The sequence below is a fragment of the Hyla sarda genome, chromosome 1 (genome assembly GCF_029499605.1).
Source record: "Hyla sarda isolate aHylSar1 chromosome 1, aHylSar1.hap1, whole genome shotgun sequence".
Classification (NCBI taxonomy): Eukaryota; Metazoa; Chordata; class Amphibia; order Anura; family Hylidae; genus Hyla; species Hyla sarda.
In genome coordinates this window covers 223,167,793-223,182,080 of record NC_079189.1, presented here as the reverse complement: position 1 = coordinate 223,182,080, position 14,288 = coordinate 223,167,793, and the positions used below count along the sequence as shown (strand labels likewise).

Sequence of the window (14,288 nt, the reverse complement as noted above, 5' to 3'; positions counted from 1 at the left end):
CATGAGATCCTCAGCACTTCTGGACACCAGCATGTGTAAAATACAAAAGCTTTGTTCCTTTCTTCAATATAAAAACATAATAGGGGTACAAATTGTGGTAAAAAAAGACTGAGGCGTTTCAGAACCTTGAAAAAGGCTTTTGTTTTCCGAAACGTGTCGGCCTGTGTTTACCACAATTTGTACCCCTATCATGTTTTTATATTGAAGAAAGAAATAAAGCTTTTGTATTTTACACATGCTGGTGTCCAGAAGTGCTGAGGATTTCATGCTCCTGAGTGAGTGAAGCCTGTTTCTCTATTACGTGTTGCCACTCATTATATGGGGTAAAACTTAGTGACGGGTTTCCTTTAAGCCATTAACAGACAGCAAACTTCCATATACTTATTCCAGTTTCTCTACTTTGCTGTAGTTTTACAATGATTGTCAAGTACACTAATTACACCCACACAACATCTATTATTCTCCTAGGCAACATGCTAGGTGCTTGTGTGGTTTTCATATAACAGAAAAGGAAAGAAAATTATAGAGAAAACACCAATATTTTAGACACTAATCAGAAAAGTGCTTTGTTGTAAAAATGTGTATGTCACGTCAAATGTCATACAGAAATTTGAATTTCTAATAAAGTAAAATGTTATCTTCCTGTAATACATTTAAATGCGTAAGAAGGCAAGGAGGAATTCCTATTTTGAAGACCATTTAAAACAGCACGTACTGGCTGCTCCATATACATCTTAAAATAGGTGTCACCAACTCTGACTATACTTTCAACAAGAGTGACATTTAAAGCATCAATAAAAAAAATCTAAGTATATCGTGAGTGTCAAATATCATGTAAAAAGTAAAAGATTATTTGCTGATAACTTTCCTAATTTATCATTATAATGTTATAATGCACTTTTTCGGCTACAAATTTACAAATGTAGTCTGCCTGAATCGGTCAACAGTAGGAGCTTAGTAGCTGATTATGATGTAATTATTAGGTTCTATGTCTAAAATTATATCATAAGCTCCTAGACTTCCTCTAGTGTGGCTGTATGTTATCTTTCTGAAAATCTGGAGTTCTGAATGGTATAAAGAAATATGAAAAGAAAATATGCACATAAATTTGGGCTAATTTGAATACATAATGACAAAACGTATAGACTTGATGGTTCACCTAGGTACAAAAAGAAATAAGCAGTAAAAATATTTACCTGGCCAGCATATTCCACATAATCCTGCTGTCCTGGTCTAGAGCCCACACTGGAGCTTGATGTAGCCGTTCCCTGTTCTGTCCGGCACAGGACTATTGAATACTGATTAAGATTTCCTGTCCTTTTTACAGTAACACTTATGGATCCTGCTTTTTCACTGACGTTGTAACTTTTAACATAAAATATACACATTAGTGATTAATATTCATTAGTATGTGATGGATACATTACATTCAGCAGTAGATGAAACATATAATGATCAGCAATAACCTTAACCACTGTAAGGTTAAATGAATCACATTGATTCTCTTGTAACAATGGTACCACAGGGGGTGGGATATATCACACAGCAAGTGAACTGTTAGTTCGTATTCAGCCCAACTCATTTTTCCCAAAATTAAAATAATGCTTGCATTTTTGCTTCTGTAGTACATAGGGATATTTATTTCTTACAATATATTCACATGGGCAGAAACGACCAAGAAAGATATAAAAAAAATGACCCAAAACACAGAGTTTTTGTGGGGCTTTTTTTTTTTTTGCTCTAGGGGTGTTTTCTGTAGGCATTTTCCCATATGTGCTCTTGAAAAAAAAACAACTGAAAAACGTCCGAATAATAATTAAAAAAATGCTCAAAATGTTACAAAAAAGTGTGAGACTTAATGTAAAATAAATGTAATTTTTTTTTAACTCTTCAGCTTGTCACATCAAAGTCTACTCCAGAAATTATATGAGCATTGCCTTGAAATATAAAAATAAATAAAATAGTTCTCATAGTTCTCACAATTTGAAGATAGTGGCAACCATACTAAAGGATAATGTAACGGATCAAGGCAGGTGGTGGATCCTCTGGGCCGGCGGCACCCAGGTCGCTACTCCTGGCTCAACATGTCCGCACAGGTTGATGGGATGTGGCGTGGCACAAAAGGAAACTGGCAAGACGAGGTCAAGGCCCTAGGAGGCGGGGGCACGGGAGCTGCGAGAACAGGAAGACCAGGGAGGTGAGTGACAGGCTGGGATTCGCAAGAGGGCGCGTCCAATGATGCGAATCCCGGGGACATGACAAAAGAGCGCTCACGGCCAGCGTGTGTGGCTGGAGAGCAGATGTTACAGATAGAACAAACATTTCTATTAAATTGCTAGTTTGTTGCATATTATCTTATCTCTTTGAAAGTTGACTGATGAAAGTGCACACTGCAAGGTTTATCAGACAAAAAGCACATCCTCAAGAGTTAGATGAAGGTGAATGTAAAAAGTTAAAGGTTTACATTACTTTATCATATGGGGCCTTCAATAAGTTGTTGACTGCTTAGTGAATACACTGCTATAAAAAAATATCCATCTATGTATGCACCTGTATATTTTTGTGTAGATGTTTTAAAGCACGTAAAGAATTGTCCCTTTTTGTAATCAACTGTAACCTGTGACAGAACCTGACAGCAGGTGTTCAACTGCCCTACAGTGCCACTAGAGGGGAAATTAAGTATAAAAATGGGCATATACTTTTAATAGCTGTCAGCCAAACGTTTGTCATCTTGAACAGTTATCTCTGCCGACCTCTCCATACATAAGAACATTCGAGACGGCTGTGGAGGGGTAAACCGCAGCCGGGCAACTTCTTATCTATACCAGCCCAAAAGGGTCAGGCAGTTGATATCCAAAACCTCAGATCCTTCTCTCCTCCAACATCATCTGTAGTGGGAGAGTTTGGAGGTTGCACACACTTTAGAGTGTCGACAAAACCCATGGGATACGATTGACTTTTGCCTATAAAGTGTATGAGAACCTTTAGGGTATGCTCTCACAGGCAAAAAGTTTGTTATTTAACACATTCCTCTTCTATGAATTCAGATTTCCCTAATAAAGAACATAGTCATATTCATATTCCAACATGAGGAAACTCCTTTAACTACCCAATTTCTGAAAAAAAGGCATTTTCACAAAAGATATCTCCAGTTTGTATGTCTATAGATTGTTCTTGCATTCTTGTTATGGTGCCCCCTAGTGGTCTTTAGATTTGCTCTCCGAACAAGAAAATAAAAACTTTTCTTGAGGGATGGAGACTTGATCTCCATACTCTCCCTTAAAATGTTTCACTTACTGAGTTCCTCCCATAAGTGTATCCAATGACAGATGTAAAGGGGTTATTACGTAGGTTAAAAGTGACAGCCGTCCATCAAGTTCAACCAAGAGTTAAAAGGAAGGAGGGGGACGTGACTATATTTCTGCAATACATTGTTGTTATTTTGTTGTATCTAATCCTGTATTAAAGCCCTCAATGGTTCATGTTGTGACCTGTTTCTAAAGTGGACTGTTTCATAAGTTAACAGTTTTTATAGCAAAGAAGGACTGTCGCTCCTAAAGACTAAACTTTTTTTCCTCCAGGCAGAGGGAGTGCCCCCTTGTCTTTTAAGGGTATTTTACCTAGCACAGTTTTTCCCATATTTTATGTAAAGGCCATTTGTATACTTAAATGAGTTTATCATATCCTCCTAAAATGTCTCTTCTGAAGGCAAAACACATTTAAATATTCTATCTTTCCTCATAGGTAAGATGTTCCATGCCCCTTATACTCTCCCTAGGACATATAATGCATGCAGGTTTTTAGTACCCAGATACATAACCGAACCTTACATTTATCCACATTGAACCTCATTTGCCAAGTGGATGCCAACTCACTCAGTGTGTCCCAGTAAGCTTGTAACTTAAGCACATCTTCCACAGACTGTACCATGCTACAAAACAGAGCTGTTAATCCCATCGTCTATATCATTAAGAAATAAGTTAAACAAAAGTGGACCCAGTACTGAACCTTGGGGTACACCACTTATATCTGGAACCCAATCAGAGTAGGAATCATTGACCACCACATTCTGGGTATGGTCCTTAACCCCTTCCCAACCCATGACATACATGTACATCAGGAGTCTGGAGAGGGGAATATGGCATATCATAACTGGCTGCTATCAGCAGCTGACATTTGCTGGTAATGACAGACATCAAAGATAGCTCCAATGTCTGTCATTAAAATGGTTAAATGCTGCATCTATACAGAGCACAAAACTCAACTCAACATCAACTGGCTGCAGAAAGTTAAACAGATTTGTAAATTACTTCTATTAAAAAATCTTAATCCTTTCAGTACTTATGAGCTTCTGAATTTAAGGTTGTTCTTTTCTGTCTAAGTGCTCTCTGATGACACGTGTCTCGGGAACCGCCCAGTTTAGAAGCAAATCCCCATAGCAAACCTCTTCTAAACTGGGCGGTTCCCGAGACACGTGTCATCAGAGAGCACTTAGACAGAAAAGAATGATCTTAACTTCAGAAAGTACTGAAAGGATTAAGATTTTTTTAATAGAAGTAATTTACAAATCTGTTTATCTTTCTGGAGCCAGTTGATATATAAAAAAAAGTTTTTTCCTGGATAACTCCTTTAAATGCCAGTAATCCCTGGTATCTAGTGGTCCCATACATTGCATAATAAAATAGAATGTGCCAATGAAAAGTACAACTTGTCCACAAAAAAAGAATCCCTAATACAACTTTTTTAGTGGAAAAATAAAAAAATGATGGATCTTAGAAGGAGAGGAGGAAAAATGTAAGCCACAAATCCAAATGCACCGAGTCATAAAGAGGTTAAGCCAGTTTTCAATCCAGTTACATATGACATTTTCTAAACTTAAAGACCTTAATTTACCTATTCGCTACCTATGAGGGAAAGTGTCAAACGCTTTCGCAAAACACAAAACACTATAGGGGAGATTTATCAAAACCCGTCCAGAGGAAAAGTTGCCCAGTTGCCCATAGCAACCAATCAGATCACTTCTTTCATTTTTATCAAGGCCTCTGCAAAATGAAAGAAGCGATCTGATTGGTTGCTAGGGGCAACTCAGCAACTTTTCATTTGCACAGGTTTTGATAAATCTCCCTTTATATATCCACAGCCATCCCTCTGCCCAGGCTTCACAAAAGCAAATTAGATTGGTTTGACAACTTCTGTCCTTAGTTAACCCATGCTGGTTATCACTTATATTACTATTACACCCTATGTATTCCTGTATGTAGTCCCTTATAAGCCCCTCAAATAATTGTTTTTACTTTTTGTTTTACAGATAACTGTCTGTCCACTGGAATTAGTAAATGTCCCTTGTTTTCAGTGTGTTCAGTGGAAATCGTTGTTTTCCCTGAACCTAACAAAACCATTAAAGGGTTACTCCGCTCCCCAGCGTCCGGAACATTGAGTTTCTGAACGCTGTGTGCGACTTCCGTGTTCACGCCCGCCCCCTCATGACATCACGCCCCGTCATGTGACATCACGTCCTGCCCCCTCAATGCAAGTCTATGTGAGGGGGCGTGACGGTTGTCGTGCAGGGGCAGGCCATGATGTTACGAGGGGCGGGCGTGAACACGGAATCCAGCACACAGCATTAAGGAACTCAATGTTCTGGACGCTGGGGAGCGGAGTAACCCTTTAACATAAGGTATTGGCGAATGTGATGTTTTATAGGTATTTCTGAAAAATGACTTTTTATAGCCACTGACTTACCTAGCATGGGTAAAGCTGATCAGCGACCACTGGATGTGGAACATGTTGTCACTGACCACATTGGGCTTACTGTCTTTTACAAGAAATTTAAAGTTATCCATAGTTTCCTTGTACTTGGCTTCATCCAGAATGTAACTTATCAAGCCCAGGTTTATGTCCTCTGGTGAATAAAAATAATAACACATTTTAATTACACATTATAATTATACAAGTGCACAGTATTTAGAGAAAACTTACCATATTACACAGAAATTTATTAAATGTTTATTAAAAACACAGCAAACCACAAGAAATGGTCAGATCTCACAGTTACTGCTAGAGTTCCCTGGCAGGTAAGCCCGATAAGAGATTTCCCAAAATGACAACTTATCACCAATTCACATAATCCTCGATTCATATTTTATGGGACTGTCAAAGTTGTTGTCATTATAAGAAGAACCGTTAGGGTATGTTCACACATAGTGTACATGCAGTGGGTTTTATGCTGCAGCTTTTATGTTGTGTTAAATTAGATAGAAGAATAAATCAATAAGTAAACATAGCATACAATCTGTAGCAAACACACTTAGGGGGAGATTTTTCAAAACCTGTCCAGAGGAAAAGTTGCTGAGTTGCCCATAGCATACCATTTAAAAAATTTTTTTTTTTTAATCTGACGTGACAGTTGTTTTTCTACCTGTCTGACCAGTTCGGGTGTTTACATTACAATTTTTGTCGATACTTGCATCATTTCTTGGTGAAAAATTCCAAAATTTCATGCAAAATTATAAAATTTAGCATTTTTCTAACTTTGAAGCTCTCTGTTTGTAAGGAAAATAGACATTCCAAATAAATGATATATTGATTCACATATACAATATGTCTACTTTATGTTTTCATCATAAAGTTGACATGTTTTTACTTTTGGAAGACATCAAAGGGCTTCAACGTTCAGCAGCAATTTTTCAGGGACCAGTTCAGGTTTGAAGTTGATTAGAGGGGCCTTCATAATAGAAATTCCCCATGAATGACCCCATAATAAAAACTGCACCCCTCAAAGTATTCAAAATGACATCCAGAAAGTTTGTCAACCCTTTAGGTGTTTCAGAGGAATAGCAGCAAGTGAAGGCGAAAATTCAAAATCAAAATTTTTTTTACATTAACATGTTCTTGTAGACCCGGTTTTTGAATTTTTACAAGGGGTAAAAGGAGAAAAAGCCCCCCAAAATGTGTAACCCAATTTCTCTCGAGTAAGGAAATACCTCATATGTAGATGTAATGTGCTCTGTGGGTGCATTAGAGGGCTCTGAAGGGAAGGAGCGACAATGGGATTTTGGAAAGTGAATTTTGCTGAAATGGTTTTTGGGGGGCATGTCACATTTAGGAAGCCCCTATGATGCCATAACAGCAAAAAAAAAATATATATATAAAAAAAAAAAAACATATGGCATACTATTTTATAAACTACACCCCTCATGGCACGTAACAAGGGGTACAGTGAGCCTTAACACCTCACAGGTCGGATGTGTAAATGAAACATTTATTTTTCCCTAAAATGCAGTTTTTTCACCAAATTAACTATTTTTACAAGAGGTATAAGGAGAAAATGCCCCCAAAAGTTGTAACCCAATTTCTTATGAGTATGGAAATATCCCACGTATGGACATAAATTGCTTTGTGAGCGCACTACAATGCTCAGAAGAGAAGGAGCCACATTTGGCTTTTTGAAAGGAAATTTTCCTGAAATGGTTTTTGGGGGGCATGTCGCATTTAGGAAGCCCCTATGGTGTCATAACAGCAAAAAAAAAAGTCGGATTAAGTCGGAAGTGTAAATGAAATATTTTTATTTCACTAAAATGCAGTTATGCAACAACTGGAGGAGAACAGTTTAAAGACCAGTGTGTAGTATTGTCCAAACCGTAGCCCTCCAGATGTTGCAAAACTTCAACTCCAAGCATGCCCAGACTGTCCAGGCATGCTGGGAGTTGTAGTTTGGCAATTCCTAGAAGGCAGCAGTGAAGATTACTTACCAATAATCTTCACTGCTGCCTCCACCGCTGCCTCTGCCGCCGATCCTGCCACTGCCTGCCGCCGGTCCCTCGCCATCCTGAAGTGCTCTGGCACCTGCCGCCATCTTCCCCCCCACTATGCCCAGACATCTAGGGGTGGGCAGATTGTGGATTTCAACCCCCTAACCACCCCAACTGCCAATGGCCGACCAATGGCAGGGAATAGGAGAAGGTGGCACGCCTGCCCCCTCACTCCTATCCTTCAGCATGGTTGGAGCTCCTATCCTCCTTATTTTCCAGCGATCGGGTCACCACAGACTCAATCAGCCAAGGATGGCAGCAAATCGCCGACTTGAATTGATCAGGACCCCCCCCCCCCCAGGGGTTTGCACTGGTCCAAGCACGGAAAAGGATAAGTTAAGTATCGTTGTCATCAGTGTACCCTGCACTACCTGTCTGTACCGAAAGGTTAGTGTAGGTCACACTAATGACAGATTTCTTTAATAAAATGTTGTAACTTTATGTGTTAAATTAACTCCTAAACTTTTAGCCATCAGGGGTCCTCCTTCTGTTCCTGCCTACAGTCCTGCTTGCAGATTGTCTCCTGCAGCAGCCTGGCAGAGACAAAAGTCATGAAATGCAGGCGGGACCTCAGCTCAGCACAGTTTATAGAGTGTACAGTAGAGTTCTGTCTCTGCCAATCACAGCACACCTCATACTGAACTGCTCTTGGCTGTTTGTAACAGAATGAGGAAGGAAGTTCTCCCCTGCAGGGCTTCATATGATGTCACACTTGCTAGGTAATCTCCCTTCCCATTCTGTGAAGCTATCTGAGTATTCAAGGTAGAAAACTAAAAAATAATAAAAAAATAAAGGCAGGTGATGGTTTATCATGTTAAGGGGAGTAAACTGGGAGGATTCAAAAATTTGTCAAGATCTTGACAATTACTCTATATTTGGTAACAATTAAAAAAAAAGTTAAAGGAGTACTCTGGTGCAAAGTACTCCTGCTCCGTCCTACTTCCGTGTGTAACGAAGCGTCACATGACGCTCAGCCTATCGCCGGCCGAGGCAGAACATCGCGGCGGCCGGCGATAGGCTGAGCGCCACGTGACGCTTCGTTACACAGGTAAGTATGAAGAGGATGGACCGGAGGACCGATCAGCTGTAGTGGCGCTCCGTGGGAACCCAGGAAGGTGAGAGATGGTTCATTTTCATTTTTTTGCAGTGCGTGCAGGACGGAGCAGGAATACTCTGCACCAGAGTACTCCTTTAATTAAAAAACTGCATATTGTGTTTCCTGTTGCAATTTTTGTGCATCAGTGGAGCACTTTTCTTCACCACTATAAGCACATTTAAACACTCTAAAAAGTGTAAAATAACATTTTATAAAAATAATATCCAGTATCACCATTTATAATAAACTGCACCTGATTGCTTATATGGAGAATGACTAAATAGTTTACTTTAAAAGATAATACCTTGTGTAAATGATGTAAGGAATACTCCAGGTTTTAGCTTGTTTTTCAAATAGCCATGTGTGGGCCCACTTAAAATTTCATAAGTAAGTTGCTTGTCATCTGTGTCTGGGTCTACGGTCATTAGTTCCTTCTTTGTAATATAATTAGAAGCCTGTAAATAGTCCAAGTATTGCTGATTTTTATCAATTAAAGTTACTTTAAAAAGTTTTATTGACAAAAATTGTGACAGAGAAAAAGTTAAATCAACAACACAGTAACACAATAAAATACACAAATACAATGCTTTCAAACACATATTAACAGTGCTTTTTCAGGAAATACTAAATATAGAAAATACACACATACACTGTGCATTTGTGGATCTAAGACAGCTTGCTGCAGAAGAGGCTTTGCCCTACTGGTCTGTCTGCAATAAGATACCAGGAAAATTTAGCCACTACCTCCTTTCTGTAAATAAATGGAAGGGATTAGGAGAATAAATTATGGGTGGATTTATCATGAGCGCAATTTTTTGTGTAATGTAAAACCTGCTGCACAAGCATTGTTTCTCCATTTGCTGTGAAAAAACATTTCATGTGGCGCAAATCACTTAATAAATTTGCACAAATTACAGGATGTTCCTGGATAGGGCAAAAACTGCTGAAAAGCTCACACACATTTATAGATGTATAGCAGTGTGGATAACATCTGCACAAAAATTATATATTCAGCGCACCAAGCTGTGTATCTGCAAACCATGCCCCCTGCAAGAGCACAGACAGAAAAAAGAAGAGTGCAGTCAACATAAAAATGGCACAAATGTTCACATTTCTCCTATATCCTGTACATAAGTACTCAAAAACATATGTGCTGTTAAAACAAGCATTAAAATAACCAAACATACATTTTCAAGAGTCCCCACTAAGATCAAGGAAAAAGGTCAAGGACTTCTGAGGTAATACGTATCTAAAGCACATGCAACCGAATCATACTCTAACAAACTGGTCAGTTTAACTAATGTTACCTTTCCATCCATGTATTCCAACCACTGAAGTCCTAAATTGGTGATGATTCTTGGTGTTCCATCATCAACTGGAAGGATGTCTACTTTAAATCTCTGAGGAAATGCAGTTACAATCTGAAAACCATAAACCCAGTTATTAAAATGCTGCATAATTCTCATACTGTATTGCAATATTAGATTTCCAAAACCAACATCTCTGATCCTATTCTCCTCACACATCTAACATCAGATGTCAACTGTTGTTATTACTGATATATTTTTACTTGCCAATGTAATAAAAGGCAGTCCACATGAAATCTTTAGCAGCGAAACACATGCAATTTTTTAAAATTATTTGCTTATTGCTAATAATACAAAATATAATGAAACCTCAGCATTATAGCATGTGTAAGATGTACCTCTTTGCCTCCATCTTCCACAATAAAGAAAGGGTTAGTTCCATCTGACACAGTGAAGGAGAACCTGTCCTTCAGAGTATTACTTCCATCATGATTGTAGCTGATACGATTTTGGTAGATGTCATCCATTGTAAAGGTAAATGTCTGGCGGTAGCTCTGACCAGTGGTGCTGCGTTCAATCACTCCATAACGTGGTGGTTGGACAATGTTAAATGTAACTGACTCTGCCTGTTTAAAAAAAAAAAAAGGTAATGCAACTGATCAAATAGTCTCAACATTTCCATCTGCCAAGAAAATAGATACATGACAGCAAAGAAAAGCATGTGAACTCCTCATACCTCGGTATCAGCATCAATTGCCTTCAGCTCAAATTCTGTAATAGTTTTTCGAACACCTTCTTGCACCCTCATTCCTTGATTCTGCACCACAGGTAAAGAGTCATCCACTTTATTGATAGTGATGTAAAAAGTATGCGATATCTAATAGCCAAAAAAATATCAGAGAAATAACATGAACACCAGCAGCAGATGAGGCTGAATTCTTTCAGTATAGTAGTACGTCTACATCGGCATCATGTCAAAAAAGGATTTTGGCTTATACAGCAGCACACCAGAAGCAGGCTCATTTAGTTAAATAGTTCGAATGTACATGGGGCCATTTTCCACACACGTTTGTTTTGAAAGACTCAAAAGTGCAGAAAACCATGCTAAATAAATGTATTCATTTGGGAAATGGCCTAAGTGCACTTAATAGTTTACAATGTTCAAGCCATTAAACTGCAAAGGCCTGTTACCCTTATATTGTGGTATGTCGGCATATCTTTAAAGGGTATAAATAGCATGTTAATGAAAAATATGCTTCTTTCTATTGTATTTTTTCCCGATCAGTCCTGTCAGCAAGCATTTCTGACTCATGCTGGAGTCCTAAACACTCGGAGCTGCCAGCCTGCTTTGTTCACAGCCAAACAGACTGTGAACAAAGCAGGCTGGCAGCTCTGAGTGTTCTCCTTTGGGAACAAAGCAGACTGGCAGCTCGTAGTGTTTAGGACTCCAGCATGAGTCTGAAATGCTTGCTGCCAGGACTGGTAGGGAGACTCCTAGTGGTCATTTCTTCAAAGTGGAAAATTAAATAGAAAGAAGCATATTTTTTAATAACATTCAAATGTGAAGTTATTCTGCATACATTAATCTATAATATATCAAAAGTTTTTTTGATGAGAGACACCCTTTAAGACAAGATACCAATGTTATCTAGGCTATGCCTTATTGAGTAAATGCAGTGTGAACTCAGCCTATCAAAGGGAACCAAAGTCACATTAATAAGCAAAAAAATTTAATAATTAACAATCAATAGGAGGAAAGAGGTAACAAGTAAAATTACAATGGTTGCTATATAAGCAAAGTGTAAAAATCTCTTGGGGCTTTGAGACAAGCAATGAAAATCATTCTTCATATATTGCTTGCTCATATAATCATTTGACACTTTGACAAACTAATATTGCCCACTATGGATAAGAAATTAAATTAAACATGTAGACACATTTTCCATGTGAACAGAACTGTTCTTGTAGTTGGAAAATATAAGGATATGAAAACCTCTACTTTCTATGATATATTCTCTTGTGCTGATCTTTCAAATTATAAATTGTTTTTATTACAGGAAAAAGGCTCAACATGAAATAATAAAATAATATCTAGTCAAAAAAGCCACAAAAAAAAATGTGGTTCATAGTCTCTATGATTTGACAAAGAATCCCACTCTGGCTGAAGGCATTAAAAAGATGGTAAATTGAATGGGATTAACCTGTGCAGCCAAATAAACAATGATGAGACCCAGCAAAATTGAAAATGTAAAGAAAATAATATTTGTGCCTTGGGAAATCTGACTCCGGGCTATTATTTATCTCAAAACAAGCACAAATGTCCTGTAAACCGAGAATCTAACAAAACAAAAAAATTCTTCTACCTCATTGACTCCATCTGAGACAGTGAAGGTGAAGTCATCAGCATGTTTTTCATCAGCACTTGTGTGAATGTATTGGATACTTCGGGACTCCAGATCTGCCTGGCTGAAGCTGCTAATTTTTACACCTGAAAAAAGGAGAAAAAAAATCAGCCATGAATTCCTGCTGTCAATCTTTTTTTCATTACAGAACCAACGTAACCAAGACCCCATCTAAGACACATTATTACAGAGATAAAAAAAAAAATCAATATGTAGCATGTAGAATTTAATCACACTGTAATGTAAAATTGCATCTTAGTCCACTTCTACATTTAGAGTCTTAACGTATAGACACTATTACCTGCAGCTACACTGAATGTACTTTGTGCTTTTATTTATCATAATGCTTTAGCTTCTCTCTTTTACACTCCACTAAGTAGGGTACCAGAATGGACAAGCTGGGTGATATTTGGAAATGATGAAAGGTCTTTTAATATATATTTTTTTGGTTTTGTTTTACTCTTTATTTTCTATGTTAACAGTTTGAAAATTGTCTTGTTTTCAAAGCAATGCCAGGGCTCTCAAGGGTAAGCAACACAAAAATCATGGGGGAACTTTACAAAGGCTTTTTTTTTAATCAATTTATTGGCATAAAACATTAAATGTTTTTATTCTTTTAGTCACTTTTGTATCTCTTCTGCCAAAGGGGAGTGGCTTTGGTATAAAAGGGCATGGTTTAAGTGTAGTGCTTTTTAGTCACATTTATTGTATGCAACTATTAAAAATTCACAAAATATTTGTGCCACCCCACTCCACTTAGATAGGTGGCATCCAAAAATGCATTGAAAAAAACTATGCGTAAATTCATCATACATCGCAGGATATTTTGAATATGCCTAAAGATATCATGTAATCAGTTATCCTGTTGCACAAACCACAGGAAACATGTAACAGGCAAGAAAGAGCACAGCCAGTGTGACTGGAATCACTTGTTGTGACGGAATAACCAGTCATGACCATCACAAGTGAAATTACCTTTTAGTTCTTTGCAGATTTAGAAGAGCTGAGGAGGAACAGCATTTGAAAGCTTAAAGGACATCTGCAGCGCTGGTACCTTTCCAAAGATACCTCATTTGTCCAAAACGGTCCAGCCGTTCTCTGGTAATTGCCCCCCAAAGCAGTAAGCAGCCATGTCTTAAAGACTACATTTCCCATGACCCCCTGCGCCTGCTTCCTGTGAGCTGCTGCTCTCCCCCCCTCCTCTCCCCCAGAGGAAATTATAATAAATTATAATAAATTGACGCCCACAGCTCCTTCCCTTGTGGTTATCCCCTCCCATCCTCAACACATGTTCTCCCCTGTCCAATAGGAGAGCCGGCTGCCGCTGCCTGGAAAACAGCTTACATAGCTATAATGTACAGTGTGGATTTGCAGGGGTGCCTCCAGCTGTTGCAAAACTACAATTTCCAGCATGTCTGGACAGTCAACGGCTGTCAGGGCATGCTGGGAGTTATAGTTTTGCAACAGCTGGAGGTGCTCTGGTTAGGAAACACTGGTATAGATTATGGTGCAACATTTAGGGACTGAGGACAGGGGGAAAATGTGGACTTATGGACCTCTCAGCAGCAGTGACCCACAGGAATGCTATGCTTTCTCTCAGCAGCACACTGCTGTAAACTTTATTCCAAGAGGCCAGTGAGAAAAGGGACACACAGTACAATAGCTAACATGG

The 14,288-nt window shown here is 38.5% G+C and overlaps 1 protein-coding gene across 2 annotated transcripts in view; it reads right to left on the bottom strand.

The window, feature by feature from the left end:
• FRAS1 (Fraser extracellular matrix complex subunit 1) overlaps window positions 1-14,288 on the bottom strand; it is a 596,246-nt gene that overhangs the window by 92,289 nt on the left and 489,669 nt on the right. For both annotated transcript variants that reach the window (XM_056568808.1, XM_056568807.1), the window contains exons 48-54: window positions 12,578-12,702; window positions 10,951-11,091; window positions 10,613-10,840; window positions 10,215-10,328; window positions 9,212-9,362; window positions 5,743-5,902; window positions 1,197-1,365 (exon numbers count right to left, since the gene is read on the bottom strand). In XM_056568808.1, the coding sequence (XP_056424783.1) occupies window positions 1,197-1,365; window positions 5,743-5,902; window positions 9,212-9,362; window positions 10,215-10,328; window positions 10,613-10,840; window positions 10,951-11,091; window positions 12,578-12,702 (1,088 nt within the window). The remainder of the gene's footprint in view (window positions 1-1,196; window positions 1,366-5,742; window positions 5,903-9,211; window positions 9,363-10,214; window positions 10,329-10,612; window positions 10,841-10,950; window positions 11,092-12,577; window positions 12,703-14,288) is intronic.